Here is a 25,006-nt window from a genome sequence, read left to right on the forward strand (position 1 = left end):
CAAACAATTCTATATTGTTTGATCACACAAACTAAAAAACTTAAAATGGACGAGATAGGGCCATTCCTTAAGGTGCTGCATCCTTTTAAGAATTTATTTTTTGTATAAGTTCCAAGAAAAATGGCAAAATTAGCCCACTTTAGTTTATTTGAGCTATATTATTCACCACTTAAACTAGTATAATGGAAAAGGACCTGCGCACAGACCCTATTATCTACTAGGGCTGTGTAGAATCAGAAGGATTTTTGTCTTTTGGCCCAGTTTTTGAGGAGCCCCCCCCCTCCTATATATAGGTCATATATAGTTTAATTTAAATATACAATATTAGTAATTAGTGGAAGCTAATCATTTCCATTCGTGCTTAAAATTGCGTTAGATGTACTCCTTATACTAAAGAACCGCTTAAGTTCAATAAAACTTTTTTCTTCTCAGGGCTGGCGATGGTCCTATATTATTAGCGGTATTCCTGGCTTTCTCATTGCCGTTTTGCTTTTGTTCACTGCCCGAGAGCCATCTAGAAGGGCAAGTGAGATTGATTCAAGTAAAGAAAAACAAGTGAAACGAAGAAATATTAAGGATGTTGTATTTCAGTTTTTTCGTCCAGTAATACTACTATTATGTACTGCAGCTTCAGTCAGGCATACAGGTATTATTTTGCTTCACTTTTATTTATTTCATAATCTATTCTTTATTTTCTAGATTATATAAAAACATTATAAATATTTATATATTCCACAGAATGTATTTTCTATATTTATTATTCCTATATTTATGTATTCCATAGGTTATATATTCAATATTATTTATTTTCTATATATATATATATATATATATATATATATATATATATATATATATATATATATATATATATATATATATATATATATATATATATATATATATATATATATATATATATATATATATATATATATATATATATATATATATATATATATATATATATATATATATATATATATATATATATATATATATATATATATTATATATATATATATATATATATATATATATATATATATATATATATATATATATATATATATATATATATATATATTATATATATATATATATATTATAAACTATAATTCCTGGTTTGCTCCGTATAATGGCATTTATTTAGCATAAATTTATTATTTGATTAAAACTATGACTTAACTTAAAAACGAACTAGGGTTTTGCCACTTCCCTCCTAAACATATTCTTAGTATTTTTTATACATATTTAGATGTTTATACACATTTTACATACTTATACATTTTAAACATTTTTAAAACATATTTATACGAATATGCCTCTCATTACAGGCAATCTAACGGTCTTATGTCAATTTTTGAATTCTTGATAAGCATGCTTAAGAATCTAGACAGGTACTCCTTTCCAAAAACTATCCTGGCATGTAAGTGTCGGAAAGGGATTCATACATAAATTTATCAGTTACCCGTGTCTCAGCCATTTAAACATTTGCCTCTCAATTACTTGGACGATCTTTCTTGGTTTTGCTCTGTTTACAATTAGTCATGTCTTGATGCAACCTCTGCAACCTCATGCAAAATACTTGATAACTTCAATTCAAAGTATTTTGCTATCAAAGTATTGAAGTTATTTTTATTTTATTTAAAGTATTGAAGTTATTTATATGTGCATGTTTTTACGATTTTTGCATATTTATACATATTTAAACATATATCTTAAAAGTGTTTATATAAAAATACTGATTTATATTATAAACATGTTTATATGTTTTTTGTTCTTTTTTCTAAAGCTGGTTACTGCTGGGCATATTCCACACAAATGTTTTATGATACATATCACCCTGGTGTTGATATTGGAACGTGGATGACACTTGTGTCCATATTTGGAGGAAGTTTTGGAATAATTGCTGGCGGTTTTGTGTCCGATCGAGTTGTCTCTAAAGTTGGACTACATGCCAGAGCCTGGGTTCTAGGGTTGAGTCAGGTATTTTTTTTTTAATAAATAGCTAAAAATGGGGTCAAGGAGGGCAGTTGTCCCCCCAACAATTTTGAAAAATTATTATATAGCCAATGCCCCTTGACTCTCCGGATGGAGACCCCTCTTGTCATACACTTGAAGCAAACTTGAAGGAGCTAATTTTGTTAAGAAGTTGAAACTTCATTGAAAATAAACAATTTTGCTCCCAATACAAAAGCTCCCAATACAAAGTGACACATAATGCTTAGAGAAAAAAACTAGTTACTGAAGTTTAGTCATCAGTGTTTTTGAACTTTCTTTTATGAAACTTCCTGTAGTTTCATTAAGTCTTCATGAAACTTCATGAAGTTATCGTAAAACTTCATATAGTTTTGTTTATGGACCTTCTTTTAAAACCCTAATTATTGATAATCTTACTTTTACATAAACTTTTTTCGCAGGCTGACCAATGTTCTGCGTAGTGCAGGTACCGATGTCCTGATTTTCTGTTTCGACCAGGAATACAATGCGTGGTTAGGGGCAAATTATCCGACGCTTCCCGTGTTTGCCCCCTCCCCCAGATTTCTCCTGGTACCCATTTAGATCTGGGTTGAATATGGCTGAGCTAACAGAGTCACACCATTGACCCACGTTCCAAACTAAATAACTAGTGACACCAGGACTCGAACCCCTGCTCTAAGAATTTAAGCCTAGCGCGCTAACCACTCGGCTAGGACGGCTCCATTACGTTTTTGAAGTTTTCTTTATGAAACTTCTTGAAGTTTCTTTTAGTTTTAGTGAAACTTCATGAAGGCTTCATGAAACTTCATATAGTTTCTTTTATGAAGTTTCTTTTTAAAAAGTAGCAATTGAAGTTCTATCATTTATATCTTTGAAGTTTTTTTTATGAAAATTCATGAAGTATATTTAAGTCTTCATAAAGCTTCATAGATTCGCTTATGAAGTTTCTTTATGATGTTTTTATTGCTCTTATGCAGGAATATGTTTCGTTGGCATATGAAAGTAGAAATACAAGGAGTTCCAAATTGAGAACTCCAATCCAAGATATAGGACTTCTTCTGGTTTCTAATAATGGGGCTGAATTTCGGACTTATATTTATTTTATTTCGGGTGTATACCAAGCATTCTATTTTTGATTAACTTTTTGGTATTGCACAATTTTCAAAGATATTTCGTACTTCTTAAACATATTTTATTGTGCCAAAATTATTTTATTTTATTTGTGATTTTTTTTATGTGTTATTACAAAATTATTTGTGAGGTATTTTATTGTGCCATATTTTATTGTGCCAAAAAGTGTTATTGTGCCAAAAAGTGTTATTGTGCCAAAAAAGTGTGAGCACAAATAAAATTTGTGCTCCTTCTTTATGTCAAACTCGCAATAAATTGCCTATAGCTTGGGTTCACTGCAGCCTGTACTAGGCTATTACAGCCCATATACTAGTTGCAGCCTACGCCAGCCTGCTAGGCATTGCACCCTTTGTCTTATGCCATAGTTTATTTTACAATTACCATGTTCTATATACCATTCTATTTCTTGCATACAATTTCTTGAGGATTCAGAAGCCATATCGGTTATTTCTGTATTTTGAGTTATTTTAGGTGTTAGGTTCAAAACATTTGGTTGGTTTATAATTTTGTCATTCCAAAAGTAAATTCTTAAAGAACAAAAATCAATGATAGGGCTAAAACCAAAGAGTATGAATAATTTATAAGAGTGGAACTGGTGACCATCTATCAAAAAAACTATTACCACTGTCTAGCGTTTGGTGACACTTGACACTTTTTTCAGTGTTACAATAACAATATTTAATTTAATTAGTGTAATTGGTAAAATTAGGCTTGTAATAAGATTCTGATATCAGTTCCTGACAGAATAATCATTAAAAAGCTTAAAGAAGTGTCGCCAAATGCTAGATGGCGTTGATAGTCTTTTTTTTTGTTGACACCAAGTGTAATTTCCCACTCTTATAAATTACTCTTACTCTTTGGCGCAAAACGGTAAAAATACTTTGACTGCTTAAAAGAGAAGCTAATTTAACCACATCCTTATTAATATGTAACCTACATGAACATATTTTCCATGGCGAGTTCTTTATAGTCAAAAACAGCAATATATTTTCTTTGTCAATCCTCAGGGATGTTTATTAGTAAGGTTTGGGTTAACTGATTCGGTGTCCGACCTACTGATGCGTTTTTCCCTTGTTAGAGACAAAATTGCTCTACAAGATAAGAAACTTAAATTCACAGATTTTGGAGAAAAAATAATTTTCCACTTTTTAGTTTATTTTGAAAACAAGTTTTTAAAAACTGTATGTATTATTTTTACAATAAAAAGGATTATTCAGACCCAGACATTATATTTATTTATTGTATGTCATTTTTCAAGCTTGTCATCTGACGGGGTTTATTCTTTATTTATTTTTTTATTTTTTTTATTGACATAATGTTGCATGTGTTTTTTTTATTTGCACTTAACCTCCTTCTAGTCCTTACATTCTTCTTTGTTAACAAGTGACTGTGTTGAAGCTCATTGAGACTTTGCCTTTCATCTTACCCCAACACTTAAAAATTAAGATATAGACAATATTTAGCCTCACTACACCCCCCTCCCTTCCCTCTAGTGTTACTCCCTCAAGGACAACTCCCTTCCCGAGTTTGTCCATACGGATCCAAATTTTGATCCGATAGAAAAAGTCCAATTTTGAAGCCAAATGCTTTATCTCGTGTTGGTAAACAAATAATGACTCACTTTTGTGTTAAAGGGGAACTTCTCTCCATAAAGGGGAAGGTGTTATCCATGGGGGAAGGGGGAACGGGATTTAAATTCCCTCCCTCTGAAATTTTGTCCCCCCCCTGAACAAAAATCCTTGATAAACCCTTGACTCGTATTGATTTTCCACAAAAAAAAAAAATGTTGGAGGTTTACATTCTTCGATCCGCAAAAAGTAGGAAATAATCCAAATTTTCTAGCATAAGAATCCTAATTTAGAATTTGGGATGATTGTTAAAATTCAAAATGAAACTTTTCAGAAATCAAATTGATATATATTTTCTTGTTTCTCAGGACGAAAAAAATAGTATCAAGTCGGAACTAAAGAAGAATTACTTTTTAATTGGTATTATTCAACATAGTGTTTCTTCGGATAAAAAAAAAAGTACTTAAAAACAAGCAACAGCTAATTATCTGTTGTCTCAAGCCACTTTTTAGTTCTTTATGTAGTCTTTTAAAATAAGTGAATCTATTATGGCATAAACATTTATTCGATTTGGAATAAAAGCTGAAATAATTTTTTTTAGCTATTGGCTGCTCCCTTTGCTATTGGTGTTCTACTTCTGCCCGCGCCATATACGTTTATATCTTTACTAATTTCTTATATTTTTGGTAAGTTTTATTTTATATTGATTTTCTTATGGTTGCTTATCGTCTCTTATTGCTTATAGTTAATCCTCTATCATCTATGTACTTCTTTGTTTCTTTGGAATGCTCCTTAACTTTTGCTATTTCTTTTGCTAAAAACATGAAGGATTTAAAGTTTTCAGACAATATTATATCTTTTATTTGTAACAAACAAGAGCGTTATGATTCCGATTAAAATATTTGTTTTTTATCGGTTGATTAAAAGGGATATAAAAGGTAAAAAAAGGTAAATAATACGGCATTGGACTTTACAATCCCTACCGACGGTACTGATCTCCGTTTCTTGACCCTTCAGCCAGGAGGTGCAATGGGGGGCTGGGGACCAACCATCCTGTGCTTTCGCACACAATAAGCTACAAAATATTAACTATTTCTTTTTTGTTGTTGTTACCTCTGAAGTTGAAACAGAATGAAAACTGTAGGTCTCCTCGTTCGCCTGCGAGTTCAGGGGACTTGTGGGTCATTGTGGTTTCAATTCCAAAACTCGGTAGCCCCCATAAGACTCTAAGCAAGCAGACCCTATTAGGCTTATTTCCCTTGTTTACCTGTGAGTCTAAGCGAATTCAGCTCCTCCGTTTTGCATACGGTGTCCAGTGGACATTATCCGCCATGAGTCAGCCAAGAAATCTCAGTTATCCCCATTGTAGTTCCTGTGGGCTCTCCCAGTAGGCAAAGCTCATATAATATGTACATTCTCTGTTTCCCTGAATCGCCTGAAAGTCCTGTGGACATAATCAGTCATAAATCTTAGAAAGTATTTTATTTCGGGTCTCCAAAGGACTTTAAATGGCTCATAGAATTGGAACTTAAATCTGGCCTAGGATGGATGGATGATTGACTATCTATCAAACGAAATTCCATGTAGGTGGAATTATAATTCATGCATATATAATTATAATTCATATAATTATATTTGTATTTCATAATAATTCATTCATTGTAAATTTCTATAATATCCATTTTCTAGAATAAATTTCTATTCCTTTTCATTCTGGCTCAAAATTTTTATTCTGGCTCAGTTAGAATCCTCTGTATATTCTTTTTGATTTCAAAATGGCCAAAAGACTTCTGTGGATAATGGTTTAAGACACTGGTGACCTGCGAGACAAATAATTAGTATGCTGTGATAGTGGAAGTGAAACTGAATTATTAGATTAAATTCTCTATTTTATTGAATTAAACCGTCAAGCTTATACAATAGTTTTTGAATATACTGGATTTTCTTGTTAAAATCTAAAGGTCCAACAGCATTTTCATTCAAAGCATATACTAAAGCTTCCAAAGAGACTCCAACAAAAAAAGGAGGGCGCAAAAAGGAGGGCGGAGAATCACTGATGTGACCCTCCGTCCACAGTTGTGCATTAGCACACCTAATAATATGTTAATGGTTAATAATATTAGTTCTGTTACAGTAGGCAATTTATATTTTTAGCGTAGCAGGATAACCTTTATTTGTGCTCAGGAGCACAAATAGCACTACTCTCAGGAGCACCACGAGAAGGTTGTCACCAATACCCCCTAATTTAACTTTTAAAGATGGATTGTCGTTTCAATGACACTATCTTTTTGTTTTTTATTGAGGGAGAGTGGGAGGGGGGGGGGGGTATAATGTATTTTTCAAAATATAGGGGGAGGGGTACGTTTATTGTTTTCCTTTCTATATTATTGCTTCTTTCTTCTATTTTCCCGCTTTATTGAAATAGAATTATAATTATCGATCGCTGGGATTTAAAATTAACGAGACTTGTCATTTTTGACTGACCTGGAAATAACTCAACTCGATATTGAAAAAATAGACGAATTAAGAAAATGGGTCGAATTGAGAAGACAATGCCTGAAATTAAGACATTAATCTTAGTGCAGAAGGATACCATATAATAAAGCTGAATAAATAAGAAATATTAATCACATAAACTCCAAAGAATTAAAAGGAACTAAATTTGTGTTAATAAACAGTGAAGAATGTGAGTAATTTTAGAAATTATGCCTAAGAAACGCTAAAAATGGTAAAATAGGTTATAAACAATTGAACGCACAATCAAAACTGTGTTAATTAGCTGGCCTAATTAGTGAATAAATCGACCTTGATTCAAATTCATTCAGAAATACCCATGAAAATGATTATTCGTTGACTTGCCAATTTTATTAATTTCATCTTGCTTTTTGCTGCCAGATATTTAAACAACTTTGTCTAATTTTCGTAAACTGTTGTTTCCTTTCTCATTTTTTTTTCACTATCCCACTTGCACCCTTTTATATGTGTATTAATTAAAACAACTTTTTCACAAAATAAGTTTGCAAAGAAAAGTAAAGAACTCAATTAAACAAAAAAGAGCAAAAATAAAATCAAATAATCTACCAAGCGTGAAACTACCACAAATCAGCATTGGTAAATAAATGAAACCCAAAACGAACAGAAATTACAATAAATAACCGAGTAAAAACTCAAAACGAGCAGAAATTAACATAAGTTGGCCTCAAAACCCCTATGCCTTCCCAAGGCCAGAACATAATTTGCACTTTACGGAAAAAAATATACATGTTTTTACTTTTATAACTTCAATAAATCAAATAATATTAACATTTTGATTACTAAATATCAGTATATGTATATTAAACTGACCATGCACATTCAGTTTCATGTATTTAGTTTTCGGCCATGGCAATACCAATGGTGTACTTTTTGTTTCGATTAGATTTTTTTTCAAAACATAAATAATTTTGGGCTACTATGGGCCAAGTTTCGCCCTCTACTAGGCTGCAGCTACATCTGCAACAACGATATATATATATATATATATATATATATATATATATATATATATATATATATATATATATATATATATATATATATATATATATATATATATATATATATATATTTTTTTTTTTTTTTTTTTTTTTTTTTTTTTTTTATATATATATATATATATATATATAATACGGACAAAAGAGCCGACATTGATTATTTTCTATCATTTCCTATCATTTTCTATCATTTGAATTTCCAATCAAATGAGCCCTTTTTGAAATTTCTACGACAACTTTCTATATAAACCTTATATGCCCCCAGGGCATGACTTACAACCCTTGCACTGAGGGCTCTGATGGGGTTATCATCCTAAAAGACCTAATTTCCAGAACTGTTGACGACGTTGAACAAAATGGAATCTCAAAATTTTGATTAGATGTGTTTGGGGAAATGGTGGGCGTGAGAGGGGGGTTAGTTGCCCTTCAATGACTTTCGACTATTAAAAGGGCACTAGCCCTTTCAATTTTCAATCGAATGAGCCCTTTTTGAAGTTTCTACGACAACGAGTTCTATAAAAACCTTATATGTCCACAGGGCATAACTTAAAACAATTGCCCTGAGGGCTGTGGAGGAGTGTCCTCTTCAAAGACATAATTTCTATCTGGAAATCAACCACTCTAAAGAAAATGACTATCCCCGAACTTTGATTAGATTTGTTTTGGGAAAAGGGCGTGAGAAGGGGTTTAGTTGCGCTCAAATCACATTCGACTATTATAAAGGGCACTAGAAATTTGAATTTCTAATTAAATGGACCCCTTTTCAAGTTTCTACGACAGAGATATCAATAAAAACTTACATGCCCCCAGGGTATAACTAATATTCCTTGCCTTGAAGACTGTGGGGGGAGTGTCCTGCTCAAAGGTATAATTTCCTGAACTTTAAACTGCGTGGAACAAAATTGCTATCTCAAAGTTTTGATCGGATGTATTGGGGAAAATGGTGGGCGTGGAAGGGGTGTTAGTTGCCTTCCAATTACTTTCGACTATTAAAAAGGGCACTAGCCATTTCTGTTTCTAATCGAATGAGCCCTTTTTGAAGTTTCTACGACAACACGTTCTATAAAAACCTTATAAGCACCCAGGCAAAACTTACTACCCTTTCCCTGAGGGCTGTTAGGGAGCCGTTATGCACAAAGACCTAATTTACAGAACTTAAAACTAACTTGAATAAAATGACTATCTCAAATGTTTGATTGGGTGTGTTTGGGGAAAAGGTGGGTGTGAGAGGGGGGTTAGTTGCCCTCCAATCACTTTCGACTATTAAAAAGGGCCCTAGCCCTTTGAACTTCCAATCGAATGAGCCTTTTTTGAAGTTTCTACGACAACACCTTCTATAAAAACCTTATATGCCCCCAGGGCATAACTTACAACCCTTGCCCTGAAGGCTGTAGGGGAGTGTCCTTCTCAAAAACATAATTCCTATCTGGAAATCAACTGCGCTGAACAAAATGGCTATCTAAAAATTTTCATTGGATGTGTTTCGGGAAATGGTGGGCCTGGAAGGGGTGTTAGTTGCCCTCCAATCACTTTCGACTATTAAAAAGTGCACAAGCCACTCCAATTTCCAATTGAATGATTCGTTTTCGAAGTTTCTACGACAATTTCTTCGATACGAAGTGCCCTGCTCTAAAGGAAAAAAATAATAAATAATACATTGTGCCAACATCGTTCTTATGTGCCCTTAGGGCATAACTTAAAACCCTTGCCCTAAGGGCTTTGAGGGGGTTGTCATCCTCAAAGACCTAATTTACAAAACTTAAAACTAACTTGAATAAAATGGCAATCTCAAATGTTTGATTGGGTGTGTTTGGGGAAATGGTGGGTGTGAGTGGGGGGTTAGTTGCCCTCCAATCACTTTCGACTATTAAAAACGGCACTAGCCCTTTGAACTTCCAATCGAATGAGCCCTTTTTGAAGTTTCTACGACAACGCGTTCTATAAAAACCTTATATGCCCACAGGGCATAACTTACAACCCGTGCCCTGAGGGCTGTGAGGGGGTTGTCATCCTCAAAGACCTAATTTACAAAACTTAAAACTAGCTTGAATAAAATGACTATCTCAAATGTTTGATTGGGTGTGTTTGGGGAAAAGGTGGGTGTGAGAGGGGGGTTAGTTGCCCTCCAATCACTTTCGACTATTAAAAAGGGCACTAGCCCTTTGAACTTCCAAGCGAACGAGAGTTATTTAAGTTTCTATGACGACAACTACTATAAAAAATTAACATTCCCCCAGGGTATAGCTTACAACCCGTGCTCTGAAGGCTGTGGGAGAGTGGTCTCTCCAAATTAATGATTTCCATCAGAAAAACAACAACGTTGAACAAACTGTATATTTTAAAATGTTGATTTAATGTGTTTCGGGAAATGGGGGGTCTGAAAGGGGTGTTAGTTGCCTTCCAATCACTTTCGACTATTAAAAAGGGCACAAGCCACTCCAATTTCCAATTGAATGATTCCTTTTCGAAGTTTCTGCGACAATGTCTTCGATACGAAGTGTCCTGCTCTAAATGCAAACAATAATAGATAGTACATTGGGCCAACATCTTTCTTATATGCCCTCAGGGCATAACTTAAAACCCTTGCCCCGAGGGTTGTTGGGGAGTGTCCTTCTCAAAAACATATTTTCTATCTGGAAATCAACTACACTGAACAAACTGGTTATCTCAAAATTTTGATTGGATGTGTTTTAGGGATTGATGGGCGTGGGCGGGGGCTAGTTGCCCACCAATCACTTTCGACTATTAAAAAGGGCACGAGCCACTCCAATTTTCAATCGAATGAGCCCTTTTCGAAGTTTTTACGACAACTCCTTCGATACGAATTGCCCGGGTATGGAGGAAAAAAAATACATAGTTGTAACATCGTTCTTTACTTAGGTAGCGCTATTGCGCTGCCTATGATTATGGCGTTGTATGTGTATGCTCAAGCACCCTACTAAATTGTGCTTGTATATATTTTTTATTTTTATTTTTTGTATGCGATGGGATCAAAACTGCCAAACTGACTTAGATGACTATTTTCTTCAGTAGCATATTATGTCCCACCTATATACAATTTTTTGCTTCCTTGCCTGGTATACACCACAACTCTCTACTTAATGTAGCCTACGTGTAAAATTTTAGAGCCATTGTATGATCGTAGTTTGTGTTCTCCCCTAATATTTGATTGAATATAGCATATTCCTGTTTCATATAGTATTTAGTACTACTAACGCTAGCAACTCACTACAACACCAATCCGCCTGGGGTCAAAACAGTTGCGCATGCTCCTCCATCACAGGCTATTCAAAGCCCCCCTCGCAGGAAGGCTGGCTGACATGGACAATAAAAAGATGCATCGAAAAATTAGTCTATATTTTGCTATTAAGTCTAAAAATTATTCAAGTAATTAATATATACTTTTTGGTTTTAGCTGAGACGTGGTTTGGAATTTTGTTTGCTGTCCTAGTAGAAGTACTACCTTCCTATATGAGCTCAACCACAATTGGGGTTTTCTTGTTTATTATGAACAACATTGGAGGAAATTTGCCCGTGATTGTGGAGCCTTTGAAGCAGCTAATGGGCTTCCGTGGAGCCTTACTCCTTCTTTACCCCGGATTCTATATCATTAGTAAGTAAAACAAAAATTACAGTAGCTAAAAATAACAGAAAATAAATCGAGTCTTATTGGAGCCTTTGAAGTAGCCGATAGGTCTTGAGGAGCCTTACTCCTTTTCCATCCTGGCCTCCATATAATGAGTAGTCGAAACTTAAATTCTATATGTATAGACAAACAAGTATGACAGAGAAAAGAAGGAGCCTTTGAAGCAGCTTTTAGGATTCCATTGAGACTTACTTCCCCAGTAACGAGTAATTAAACTTAAATTATATTATTAGGTGAACGGAAAATTAACGGATCCTTTGAAGTATTTAATAGGAATTCAAGTGCCTTGTACCTTTGTGGAGCTCTTGAAGCAGATAACAGGATTCCGTGGAGCCACACAGGCTCCTTCTTTCTTCACACAGGCTTCTGTGCTATTAGTTTATAAAACTGAAATTGCTTAATATACCTGAAAATTAATGGAGCCTTTGAACCAGGAAATTGGCCATCAAAGAGCCTTGCTTATTCTCATCCTGACTTTCATATAATTAATGGGTAATTATAAATATAATTATTTTTGAAAATAAATGGAATGAAAATGGAACAAATATTGGAATATAATTATTTTGATCAATATATAATTGAAAATAAAAGGAGCCTTCCAGGATTCGAAACATCAAATGAGCTCCTAAGTAGTGTTTTTAAATTACGTAACTAACCAAAGACAAACCAATATCTCAGTTTTAAAAAGCTTCCTCGTTAGCTATTATTACAGTAGAAAGCTTGAACAAAACTGGTTAAAAGCGAAATCTTCTCACACATTTTGTAATGATGCTTTCAAAAAGATATTTTCTTTTAGCTGCGAAAGCCATGTCCAAACTCAATATCTAACACAATGTAAAAGTTTTACATGGTTAAAAAAGATATAACTTTTCAGAACATCTCACCCATCCCACTCCCCTTATTAATAAGTAAAATATAAAGTATGTAACTGAATAAAAAAATAGATCCTTCGAAGTAGGTAATAGGATTAACGGGCCTTGCTCCTTCTCTGCTCAAAACTCAATGTTATTAGTATTTACAGCTTATCTTACGTACGTGAATATCAGAAAAAAAATATCAGGTTGGTAATTCCGAAGGCTCCTTGGCTTCCGAGGAGACTCCTCTTCTCTCTATCCAGGTTTCTTCATAATTGGTAAGTAAGTTTAGCTGCTAATGGGCTCCCAAGGAGTCCTGCTTCTATTTCGTTTTAGGATGTCTATTATTTCTAAGTAGAGCTTAAATTACGTATGTAACAGGATTCGAATAGAGTCTTTGGAGAAGGTAATAGACATCGGAGCTCGGTTCCATATTATTTTTTAAGGAGACTCGTGCTACCACTCACCTGTGGTAAAACATAACTTTATAAGCCGTAAATATATTTAAATGTAAACAATAATAGATATAATAGAAAATGTAAATATAATTGATAAATGTAAAATGTAAATATAAAACGTAAATGTAAATATAACAGAAAATGTATGTTCCATGTGTAGCACCTTCAGGCTCTTTACCAAAGAAGTATAATTATAAGATTTTCTCAGGTTGGACATATCATGGTTGCAGTGGTAACCACAACCTATTAATGAACGAACGTTGGTCCATAGTAACCAAAAACTAAAAACGCGTTTAAAAAAACTGGCAATTGAGAAAAAATTGCCATTTCTAGCTGATTCAGGAATGATAGACATGCGACAGACATACTTGTGAGCCCACCTCCGAGATATCGTTGTGCAACGTTTTCCTTTGCAGTTCAATGTGATTTTGGCTGTTCCTTGTTCCATGCCTTTTTCTATAGTTGTTATAGATACCTTGTCTTACAGATACCCTTCACAACAGCCAAAAAAAAGTCAAGTCTTCTACTAATATGACACCAGAAAATTTGCACGACCTAAAAATGCTGTCTAATCTCCGCAAAGACCCGTCTATTGTAATAATTAAAGCAGACGAAACCAGTTAACTAGTTGTCAAAGATACGACAGATTATGACAACAGAATTTATTCGTGCTTAAATGACAAACCTAAATCACCCCACAAATATACAATAAATTTTTCTCCCGTGGTAGCTTTTGTCAAAAATTTTACGGTTTGCCAAAATTACCTAAACAAGGCATTTCCTTAAGGCCTTTCGTTGCATGCATGAAAGCCCCCGCTTCCAATATCAGAAAATGACTCTGTACAGCCTTCAAACCTTTGCTTTATTCCCAAAACTCCTACTTAAGTAATTCGTTAGATTTAGTGAAAAAACTTAAAAATATAAGTAGATCAGATAACATAGTAGTAAGTATTTTTTGAATTGTTTTTATGTATACAAATATTGATTTGGCAAAATCTGAGCAATTATTGAAAAATAAAATAAAACAAAATAAAATAAAATAAAATAAAACAAAGTGAGGCTTTAATGATCTTAATTAAACGTTATAATAAGTATTCAATATTATTTTCAGTTCATTAATTCTTTTTATCAACAAATAAAGGGTCTGCCAATGGGTGTTGCTCTATCAGAATTACTGGCAAATATCTACATAAAACATCTTGAAAATCCACCTTGAATATTTTTTAAACATATCTATTGGGGACGTTACATAGATGACGTAATATCACTTTGAACTTATGGGGAAAATAAACTTAGGTTTTTTTTAGATCACCTTAATACATATGAAAGGAATTTACAGTTTATTCTGGAAATTGAAAATGCAAATAAAATACCGTATCTAGATGTGTTATTTATTCGTAGCATGAATAAACTGGATTTTACTGTTTACAGAAAACCAGCACAAAACAATAAACATCTCCATTTTAAGTAAATTCACCCCCAAAAGTTAAAAGAGCTGTTGAAACTTCTCTCGTCAATCGTGCCCTAAACATTTGCTATAAACCTCACATCATAGCAGCAGGGCCGTCACGTATGGGGGGAAGCCCTCCCCCCATTGTTTTTGATCACTCGGTAAGAAAAGAAAAGTCGGTAAAATTGTGGAGCTTCGCGGCACGGTTTTCCCGACGCCACTAAAATTCTTTGTTCGGTCCAATAACGACCAAGAAAATACTGACATGTCATCTATAGAAGTTTCAAACTTGGTCGGTAAATGCAAAAGTTTTACCGACTCCTGCCGTGATTTTACAGATTGTACCACAATTTTCCATTTTGTTAAATAAACAGTATTAAAATAGTGACATGATATGTGCCAAAATCTGAATGTCGGTTGGTAAATGTAGCGGTTTTACCGACTCATGCAGTGATTTTACATATTGTATTCGTACCAGGCATTATGCTAATTTTTTTGCGGTAAAAATGACCAGCCAATCGGTAAAACCTCTTCCCCCTCCCCCCCCCCCAACTATTTTGGCTAGTAACGAGCCTGCATAGCAGAACTAAATTTATCAGAGATATATTTTTTAGGTGCTATTTAAATATGCCAAAAACACTCAAGAATTGAAGTTATCTTAATCATAATGATTAGTTAGGATAATTATAATGAAATATACCAAAACATGATGAAAATAAAATACTCTATTCACAAAATTATAGAAGCTACAGAAGAAAACTACGGAAAGCAGATCGCGCAGAACGCATTAAACCACCTCTTACTTAGCCTCTTACCTTACTTAACCACCTCTGTATATTAAATATTTAATTAAAATATACCTGCACCGTAGTTTTTCTCACTGAGACTAAGCTAATTATAGCCAAATGCGAAAGGGAAACCGGTTTTTCTCAGATCAAACAGATCCAACTTCTCGAGCGTTTTCGGGATATTTAGCAAGTATCATTTCTTGGAAACAGTTATCCCGTATGTAGTATTTACTAATAACTTTGAAGTAATGAATTTCCTAAACTCTGGTGAAGATAAAACCCCAGTTACTCGCCAAAAAGGGATTTATCAAATACCATGTGACTGCGGCAATTACTTTGTTGGTAGAACCCACCAGAATTTGGAAAAACACCTACAGCAATTTAAAGATGGCTTAACCAAAGCCCTAAATTCGAATATTGTTAATATTTCTTTTGATTCTGCGTTAAGCTGCCAAGTTTTTGATAACCCCAGCCATAAAATACCTTTTGAAGAAACCTGCCTTATTAGCAATGACTTAGGCATAAACCAGGCTGTTCGTGAGGCAATAGAAATTAAACTCAAGGTAAATAACTAAATTTATTTAAATAGGGATAGGAGGCAGTATTCACTCAATGTTTTGTACACAAATTTAACTAGAAACAATTTGACAAAATGTATTAAAAAATTAGTGAACCTCTGTGAACCTCAATAGTCAATACCAGTGAACCTCTTTCTAAGAAACCTTTGAGGTTAGCTGCCAAAAAGGGAAGAATAGCATTGTGAGCGCGTTACAAATTATTTTTATTTCACTTGAATGAATTGCCTCGTTTCGTCTCATTTTATCTGTCAGCCCTGATTGAACTTTGTTCAAGTGAGGATTCTGGGACTTAAAAAAAAAAAAATAGTTTTAAAGGTAGTATTTTTATGTAATTTTTTTTATATATTCATTTGTGTTTTGTTGAAAAAATCCCTATTGTTCCACCTGTTGTTTGTGTTTATCGGTTCATTTAGCTGTTCAAAATCGTTTGTTTTCTTGCGTAATTTTACATGTGTCTTACATACTAAAAACGATACGACCGCTCCTGGGTGGAAAATGATTTAAACTATGGCCTTGAAATATATATAAATATGACATCACTCACATGATTTTTTTTTTCAAAAATACGGCTCTAAACGAATTTTCCCAAATTCGCTACCTATCGAGCTCGCTTTTTTCATGCCAGAAAATCCCAGGGTGAAAATACTAAAAAAACGAAAAATATGGAGCAGTGGAACTGTTTAAAAAAAATCTATACATAAATTAGTACATATACAGTCGTTCGTTTAAATACAGTAGAATATAGATAACTATAGACAAGTTTTATCATAGGCAGCGCAATAGCGCTTCCTAAGTAAAGAACGATGTTGGTACAATATATTATTTATTTATTTTTTGTTTGAAAGAACGTTTTGGAAGTGTATTTGGTATTGGTCTATTATATAAAACACACTCGAAAAATGAAGTTTGGTGAATGCTAATGAAATAAAACAAAATTATGATTAAAATGTGATAGTTTAGAAACAAATTTGGGCAATATATTTGAACCTTAGGGGGGTGGGGGAAAAGCACGGCATATATTAAATACGTAACCGAAACAAACCTATTTTAGCCTAACCAAAGCTATTTAACCTAATGAAAAAAAAAATGATGAAAATAGAATACTTTATTGACAAAGTTGTGAAAACTACAACTTGGAAATATGCTCCCAGAACGTAGAAATGTCCTCAAGAATCGCATTAAATTGAACTCGGTCTTCTGCCTTTACTGCCGCCCGCCACATGTACTCTACTAAAGATCAATGTTAATGATGGCGGGACGTACCTCGGTGCCGTTTGTTCCTCTACTTTGCGGAACCCCACATTCTCTCTTCTTTTTGGGTAGAGGCGCCGGTTTCTGGGTTGACAAAATTGTTTTTATGGTTCACTTTCAAATGAGAGAAACATGCTTGTTCCAGCTCAGTTGTGTTGTAGCCCTTCCAACAATCTGAAATGATTCTTGAACATCCATGGTGAGACACTATATTCTATCACTAGTCAAAGCAAACTAACCGGTTTCCTCAAGAATCGCGTTAATAATGAACTAAAATGAACTAAGTCAAGAATTACGTTATAAATGAACTTTTCTTTGTCTTTGAGACGGTCAGCCGACGCCTTAGCTCCCAATTTAGTAAATCACAAATGACCTTCACAATTGTGCTAATAAAGTATTCTATTTTCATTATATTTTATTGTCACCAAACTTCCCTTCTCGAGTGTGTTTTATATAATACACAAGTACCGTGTATTTTGATATCCGCATGTTTATCAAAGCTCTAAATTGAATTATGTTGGTTCGCACTTTTTGTATTATTTTCACTTGTTAACTGCGACCTCTACTTTATTTCAATAAAAGTAACATTCCAAAAATTACAAAATGATTATAAACGTTAGGTTATCTATTTGAAAGTTTGTGCTCAGGGCAAATGCCCTCTCTGTCCCTGCTCTAAAACCGCCTCTGCGCTGACGTCACTTTTAATGCCACTTTTTTGTTCAGGTGCTCTTCTTTTTATATTTGCGGGATTCTTGCTTCGAGGCTCAGCTACGGCAGATGACCCAGAAAAACAAGTACCTGAAGCACTAATGGAGCCGATTTCTGGCAATGAATGACCAACTCCATTCGTTCTTTGATAAATATTTACTATTATTTATGGGTCTCACGTTAACTTAAAGGTGTCTCAAAAGTCTTTGAAACCGATTAATATATCCTACTATTGGGAACTAGTAACTTATGCTAGTTTGGTAAAAAAAAAAAAGAAAAATGAAGCCTTCCGAGAAAGAGGCTAAAGCTACTTATAAAAACCTAGATAAATTTAATTTATTCTGTAATTAATCTGTACTCTCTTTTTATTTTAATTAATCCTTCAGAGTTCAATGCAAAGGATTCTATTTTAATTCATTTTTCATTTTTCTTTCATTGGGAATGAGGGTTGATAGCGAAAAAGAAACTGAACTTTTTAAAATCAATATATTCCCAGGAAAAATATTAATTAAAAAACATTAGAAATAACGCATATTTTTTTGCGCTAAACACATTTTTTTAAATCTAAGGGACCAATTATATTCAAAATGTACGTATTTAATATTTTTAAATGAATACAGCACATGAAAAAAAATCGGACGTTTTTCTATTCGACAACTAATGCATTAAAAATCTAAATCAGTAATAAATCTTCTAATTTGTAATCCATCTTTACAGGGATGTATCCAGGATTTTTTTTTTTTGGGGGGGGGGGGGGGGGCTACACAAAATACTAAAAGAAACGCATAAAAAATTTGTTTATATCCATTTTGTTAAGTTTTTACGAGTCAGACAAACGTTACAGAGGCGGGGGGTGGGTTCAAACCCCCTACTCCCTCCCTGGATACAGCCTTGCTTCCCTATCTACTTACAGATTCGGTTAAGTTGGCTCCTTAAGGGTTCAAGTATCAATATACAAAAAATACATTATAATTAGACTATACAGGAGAAAGTATTTTAGGCTTTGGAATCGTAATACCTTTAAAAATTATATTGCTTAATTTGGTCAATTTAAGTCTATTATATTGACTATTTTGGTCAATTTTATTGGCTATTTTTGTCAGGTCATGCTTAGCGTATGATCTAAGCCAAATATTCACTCAAATAAAGGATTTTTTTTGAAAAAATCATCTTTGGGATTTGGCAATGTTTAGGCAAAACCGAAAAACTCCCTTAAAAAAGTATTTTATGCTAGACCCCCCTCCCCCCAACATTAAAATTTGCAAATCAAAATGAAGTTTCATGCAGTGTTGGTCACCTACCCTTCTGAGAGAACCCTTGCTTTCTTCCATTGCCAGTTGCTTCTTCCAAAATGTCAGATGGTACCGAGCAAAATATGGGTCGTACATGCCTGATTTCAAGAACATGTCTGTTTTTTTAGAAATGTTTTTTACATGATTATTTTTTATGTATAAATCAATCTAATTGTTAGTGTTATAATTTCATAGAACTGATATTTCTTAGCAGCTCTTTTCAAGGAATTTAAAAGTTCATTTAACCCTTTTTGCTGAATCTTGTGTTCCCTTGTACTAACAAAATTGCAGTAACTTAGTGGGCACATTCCAGGCTACAATTATCACTCATACTATTCAGTGATTTTTTTCCACCATTGAGTAATAAATGATTATTTTTTTTTGAAAGAATTAACCTTTCAGTAAGATATACAATTATTAATTTCATCTGTGATCTAGAATTTGCTCTACCAATAATAACTTTTAGCACCTGAAGTCATGCTCATTTCTAAAAATAGCATGTTTTGCTATTGTGAAATAGTGGCCAAAACCTGACAAATACCCGTTTTTGTATAGCTATCAGCCTGCTGTATTGACCTGATACCTACATTATTCTCTTTTTTGAGAATAAATGGATTTTTTCTTTTTTGCGTGGGAGACATAACGGGCCACCAATGGAAAATATTTGAAATGGTAAGCAGGCCACCGTGAGAAGGGCCTCCTGTGATGGGAGGATGTCTTTTACTGTGGGAAAGGGAATTTCTTTTTTGTAGTAGCCTATATAGTGGTTTGAAGGGTGTCCGGTTCGGCTGCTATTTTCAAAAACAGGTTTAGGTGACGTCTAAGGTTTAAAGTAATTTTATTTTTTGTTAAAGATTTCGTCACTGAGAGGAGTGGTGTTGGGTTTAAAAAAATAATTGGTACTTTCCCATTAGGTGGGCCTTTCGGGTTAACCGCTATAGAGTAGGCAATGATAAAACCTGTTTTTGATGTGTTAACCGCTATAGAGTAGGCAATGATGGCATGGTTTTCATTGCGTATACGATATTAAACTGCTGTTTTTGGGGGTTTAGGGGAGGAAAAAGGAACCTAGGTTAGGTTAGGTTACGTATTTAATATATGCTATGATTTACCCCTCCTCCCTCTCCCCTCCCTAATGTGAAAATATAATGCCCAAATTTGTTTATAAACTATTATGTATTCATCCTATTTTATTTCATTAGCATTAATCAAACTTGACTTTTTCGAAAGGCCCACCTAATGGGAAAGTACCAATTAATTTAATAAAAGCAAAAAAAGACACCAACCAATTTCCTAAATGTATTCTCTCTGTTTATTCAAGCACGATATGTTTTTCAAATATTCATATTTAAACTACAAGCTTATTAATTTTATTTTATTAGCATTAACCAAAATTGAGTTTTTAGAAAGGCCCACCTAATGGGAAAGTACTAATAAATTTAATAATTTTATAAAAGCAAAATTATTAATTTTAATAATTTAATAATTTTGCTTTTATTTTATTAATTTAATAAAAGCAAAAGAAGACGCCTACCAATTTCCTAGATATATTTTCTCTGTTTATTCAAATACGATATGTTTTTTAAATATTCCCTGCAACCAAGCAGCTGTAAATTGCGTAGCATTTAAACTACAAGCTTTAGCTCATAGAATATTTTTCTAAAAATTTAAACTTCTATTGGGTATTAAATTGGTTTTGATGGGGAATCTTTTTTTTCTCTACCGAAATTTGCCATGGTGTTAGCTATTCTTATGTTATATTCTACTTTTATGTGTAAAATACTAGATCTATTAAACTGCCAATTGGTTGTAAAGGGGGTATTGTACTGATATTGTAAGTCATTGTGAGGGGAAGTAACATAAACTTAACCCTATTGGGACATTCAAGAGTTTTGCTATCAGCATTGTTTTGATACTGTGAGTTTACTAACATCAAGTTGTCTTTTCTAGATATGACCTTGAGTCATTTTGATACCATCAAATATCTAATCTCAATGGTAATTTAGGGCTAAACGAGTTTCAGGTTTATTTCTATGAGGTTTCACTTTTCTTTCTTTTTGTCTTGAACCTGAACAAGTTCATACTAAAATGTACTTTAAAAAATTCTTTGTACTTTAGAACATGAGTAAATAACTAAATATTCACATACTTTTTCTAGCTTATTGGTTTTAAAGTAATCTTTAATTTTTCGTGTTTTTCTTTTTTTTGTTCTTTTTTTTTTTTTTTTTTTTAAGGCTCAGTCAAATTGTCCTCAAAATAGTTCTTGTTTATGTATATGAAACAAAACTTTTAATTTCATCTTTAAAATGAAGCTTGTGATATAACAAGTAGCAATTTTTTTTATAATTGGTTTTGTGTTCCTTTTGTTGTTCCTATGTGATTTCGGACTTGAATAAATATTTATATTGACTTTGTTTGGTATTTATGAACAACAATGAAGAACCAGGTAGCATAAAAGATGTCTGAAACTACTTGAAGAAATTGTTCAGAGTAATATATTTCTAGCCTACAGTAACATGTTATTATAGGCCGAAAAACATATTATTATAGATAACGACTTCTTATTTTTAAAACTGGAACAGGGTTTAGAAGCTTTAAGTTTTCTGAGGTTACAACTACGCTATGCTACAAAAACTTTACGTAAAAATGACTAAGAATATTACATTAGTCAGACGCCATGGCGGCACTCGCAGTTGCAGATTATCTGTACCCTCTTCCAGTATTTCCTCATTTGGGGTGTGTCACCATCCTCATGGGGGTTTTCAGTCCTTGGTAACGTCTCGTTTAGCACCCAGATCTGCATTAAAAGTAGTCAAGTAGTCAATGCGGTAGGATAAGCACTTTCATCATTAATTCACCCAAGAATAGGAAACTTTTGACATCAGGGATATCACATCGTTTTAGTACTTTATATTAGAAAAAAACAGGTCAGTTTAAAAAAAACAAATTTTTTTCTTTGAAAAAATTAGAAAAAAACAGGTCAGAATCTGCATATTAAGATATGCAGATCTGCAGATTATGAATCTGCACAAGCCTTTGACCCTTGCTTTAAGTTATTTTTTGAAGAACCTTTTCTGTGTATTCATTATTCATTGCTGAGGAAAGGAGCCATTAAATATGGAATTATCAAGGGGGTAGTTTATACTTCTCATTTAAATGCATTCTTATATGTACAGTATATATATATATATATATATATATATATATATATATATATATATATATATATATATATATATATATATATATATATATATATATATATATATATATATATATATATATATATATATATATATATATATATATATATATATATATATATATATATATATATATATATATATATATATATATATATATATATATATATATATATATATGTAATAAAACTTGACCAAAAAAAGACTCACTCACTCCGTTCAGCTGTTCAGAAGCCTTTGAGCCTTCTTGAAGTCATTTTTTGAAGAGCCTTTTTCCGTAGTAATTATTGATTAAGCTGAGGAAAAGGAGCCATTAAATATGGAATTATCAAGGGGGGCAGTTATACTTCTCATTTTAATGCAATTTTAAATATACAATTTTATATATATATATATATATATATATATATATATATATATATATATATATATATATATATATATATATATATATATATATATATATATATATATATATATATATATATAAGATTTTTTCCAAGCTTACAGAATATCCATCGAACTACCCTTGGAAGGATTTTTTGTTTTAATGCTAGTTTCCTTTTTTGCTGGGTTATTATCATTTTTATATTGTATTTATTTGTATGATTCATTTAAAGAGTTTAACTACTCTTGAAGCGGTTTAATTTTCCGAAATGTTTGGTTCATTCGAGTTTTATTTTGCACTTATTTGCTCCTGTTCTTGTATGTGCTTCTTTTCTTTTTTCATTTTCTTTCTTCTTGTTATACTCCATCGTCATTGCTTTATATTTTTGATAGGTTACAAAACTAATTAATTACTTATCCTAGTTTTAAGAATGGAAAATTTTTCTAGTTGGAAAACTTGTCCATCGAGATATTTAACGAAGTAATTAGCTGCGTTTAATAGGAGACAGATACGGCTGATTGGTATAATGGTTGAGCAGATCCCGATTATTGGATACGAGAGGCCTTTCATGGTTGCAGCGGCAGCTGCAACCATGAACCCCTCCTCCTCCGTTCCCCTCCCCTCCTCCTGGTCGCAAAAGCTCAGCTTCGCCAAATATTGTTTAATGTTCTCACTCTTTATAATAGAAACTTTTATTAACTCACTGTTTTATAATAGCCAATGAAAAATATATTGGCTGAATAAGGTCCAATAACTATGCTTTTGGTGATGACATAACTCTCAATAGTCTTAGGGAGAAGCTCTGTAAGTTAGACACTTTGGTCCTACAAGAACAAATAGATTGAATTTGATCATCAGCCGCCGTAGTTCAGTAACTAGAGCATTAGGCTTTGAATCAGAATGGCAAGGGTTCAGTTTCTTAATCAGGCATTTTTGTTTCAATCATGGTAACTTTTCGGTCATTTCATAAGATTTAATCATTTTTGCTATAGTCAAAGTAAATTGAGACCCGTAATTTCAAGTTACCCGGTTTGATTTTTTTTTGTCAGAAAACTTATAGAAATTTTCACCTTTTTTGGAAGATTAATGAATATAGTGTTTTCGAGGTTGAGGTAGTATTTATTTTTTTGCAGCTTTTAGCGGTAGATTTCATATAATTTCGTTTGAAATTTATGTATTATTTTTTTTTCAAATTTTCTCGCGAACCAAAATTAATTTCATTACAATTTAATAAACCAGCCCCCCCCCCTGCCTTCAAGGTATTAGTGAAAATATTTATTTCATTTTGTTGTCACGGATAAGTGCACTAAATCATGCCATTTAGGATCATTATTTATTCTTAACCTGTATGTTAAGGTCATCGAAATTATATGCTTGATTTCATTCCATTTCGTTGCCAAGGATACGTGCATTTAATTATTTCTGTCAGTTATTTATTATAATTTTTTTCTCATTTATAAACAAACGTTGATTGAGCGCGAATGAGAAAAGATTTAGATAAATTTTCAATGAAATTATAATAAAAAAAGGATGAAAAAGAATTAAATGGGTTCTTCTGATTAAAAATTATTTGTATGAGGAAATTTATTGAGGTAAAATTCTCTTCACTTAGGAATGTTTTTGATGGATTGGTGTTTCTTTTATTTATTTAATTTTTGAAGTTTTAAAACCGCAAATTTTGTCAGATTTGGTTTTATGTTTCTTTCTTTTGATTTTTTGCCCTGGATGGTCTGGATGTTCACATATTTTATTAGGTGTTCGGTGTTGTGCTAGGCAACAGGATTACCCCCTACATTCTGTTCTCTTTTTAAGTTTTTTTGGCATCTAGTGTGGTGTGTAGCAGCTGGTTAGCCCTACGTTTTGGCATTGCTTGAAGCAGCTGGTATTCTTATCAAGTGGAATATACCCCCCCCCCCCAACTAACCATTGTTGTGTGAAGTAGCTGGTTAGCCCTGTGTTATCGGTGTTGCTTGAAGCAGCTGGTATTTCTGTCATATAGTGGAATATACCCTCTACCCCCCCCCACTTAGTCAATGTTGTGTAATGCAGCTGGTAAGTGTTCCAGTAATCAGTGGTGTTGTATATAAGACCACCCTGTTATTCCTTGAAAGTTTGGTGGAAGCCTTGGAGATTGTTGATGGTTATAATTTTTGTACATTGGTAATTGAGATCAGA

The 25,006-nt window shown here is 33.0% G+C and overlaps 1 protein-coding gene across 2 annotated transcripts in view; it reads left to right on the forward strand.

Moving 5' to 3' along the window:
• LOC148939302 (uncharacterized) overlaps positions 1 to 21,618 on the forward strand; it is a 161,886-nt gene extending 140,268 nt beyond the window's left edge. For both annotated transcript variants that reach the window (XM_089106563.1, XM_089106564.1), the window contains exons 6-10: positions 433 to 646; positions 1,796 to 1,989; positions 5,284 to 5,368; positions 11,631 to 11,828; positions 17,964 to 21,618. In XM_089106563.1, the coding sequence (XP_088962689.1) occupies positions 433 to 646; positions 1,796 to 1,989; positions 5,284 to 5,368; positions 11,631 to 11,828; positions 17,964 to 18,076 (804 nt within the window). In that variant the 3' untranslated portion in view covers positions 18,077 to 21,618. The remainder of the gene's footprint in view (positions 1 to 432; positions 647 to 1,795; positions 1,990 to 5,283; positions 5,369 to 11,630; positions 11,829 to 17,963) is intronic.
• The last annotated feature ends 3,388 nt before the right edge of the window (positions 21,619 to 25,006 follow it).

Source organism: Artemia sp. Qi Xiang Cuo, chromosome 21 (assembly GCF_049724085.1).
Source record: "Artemia sp. Qi Xiang Cuo chromosome 21, ASM4972408v1, whole genome shotgun sequence".
Classification (NCBI taxonomy): Eukaryota; Metazoa; Arthropoda; class Branchiopoda; order Anostraca; family Artemiidae; genus Artemia; species Artemia sp. Qi Xiang Cuo.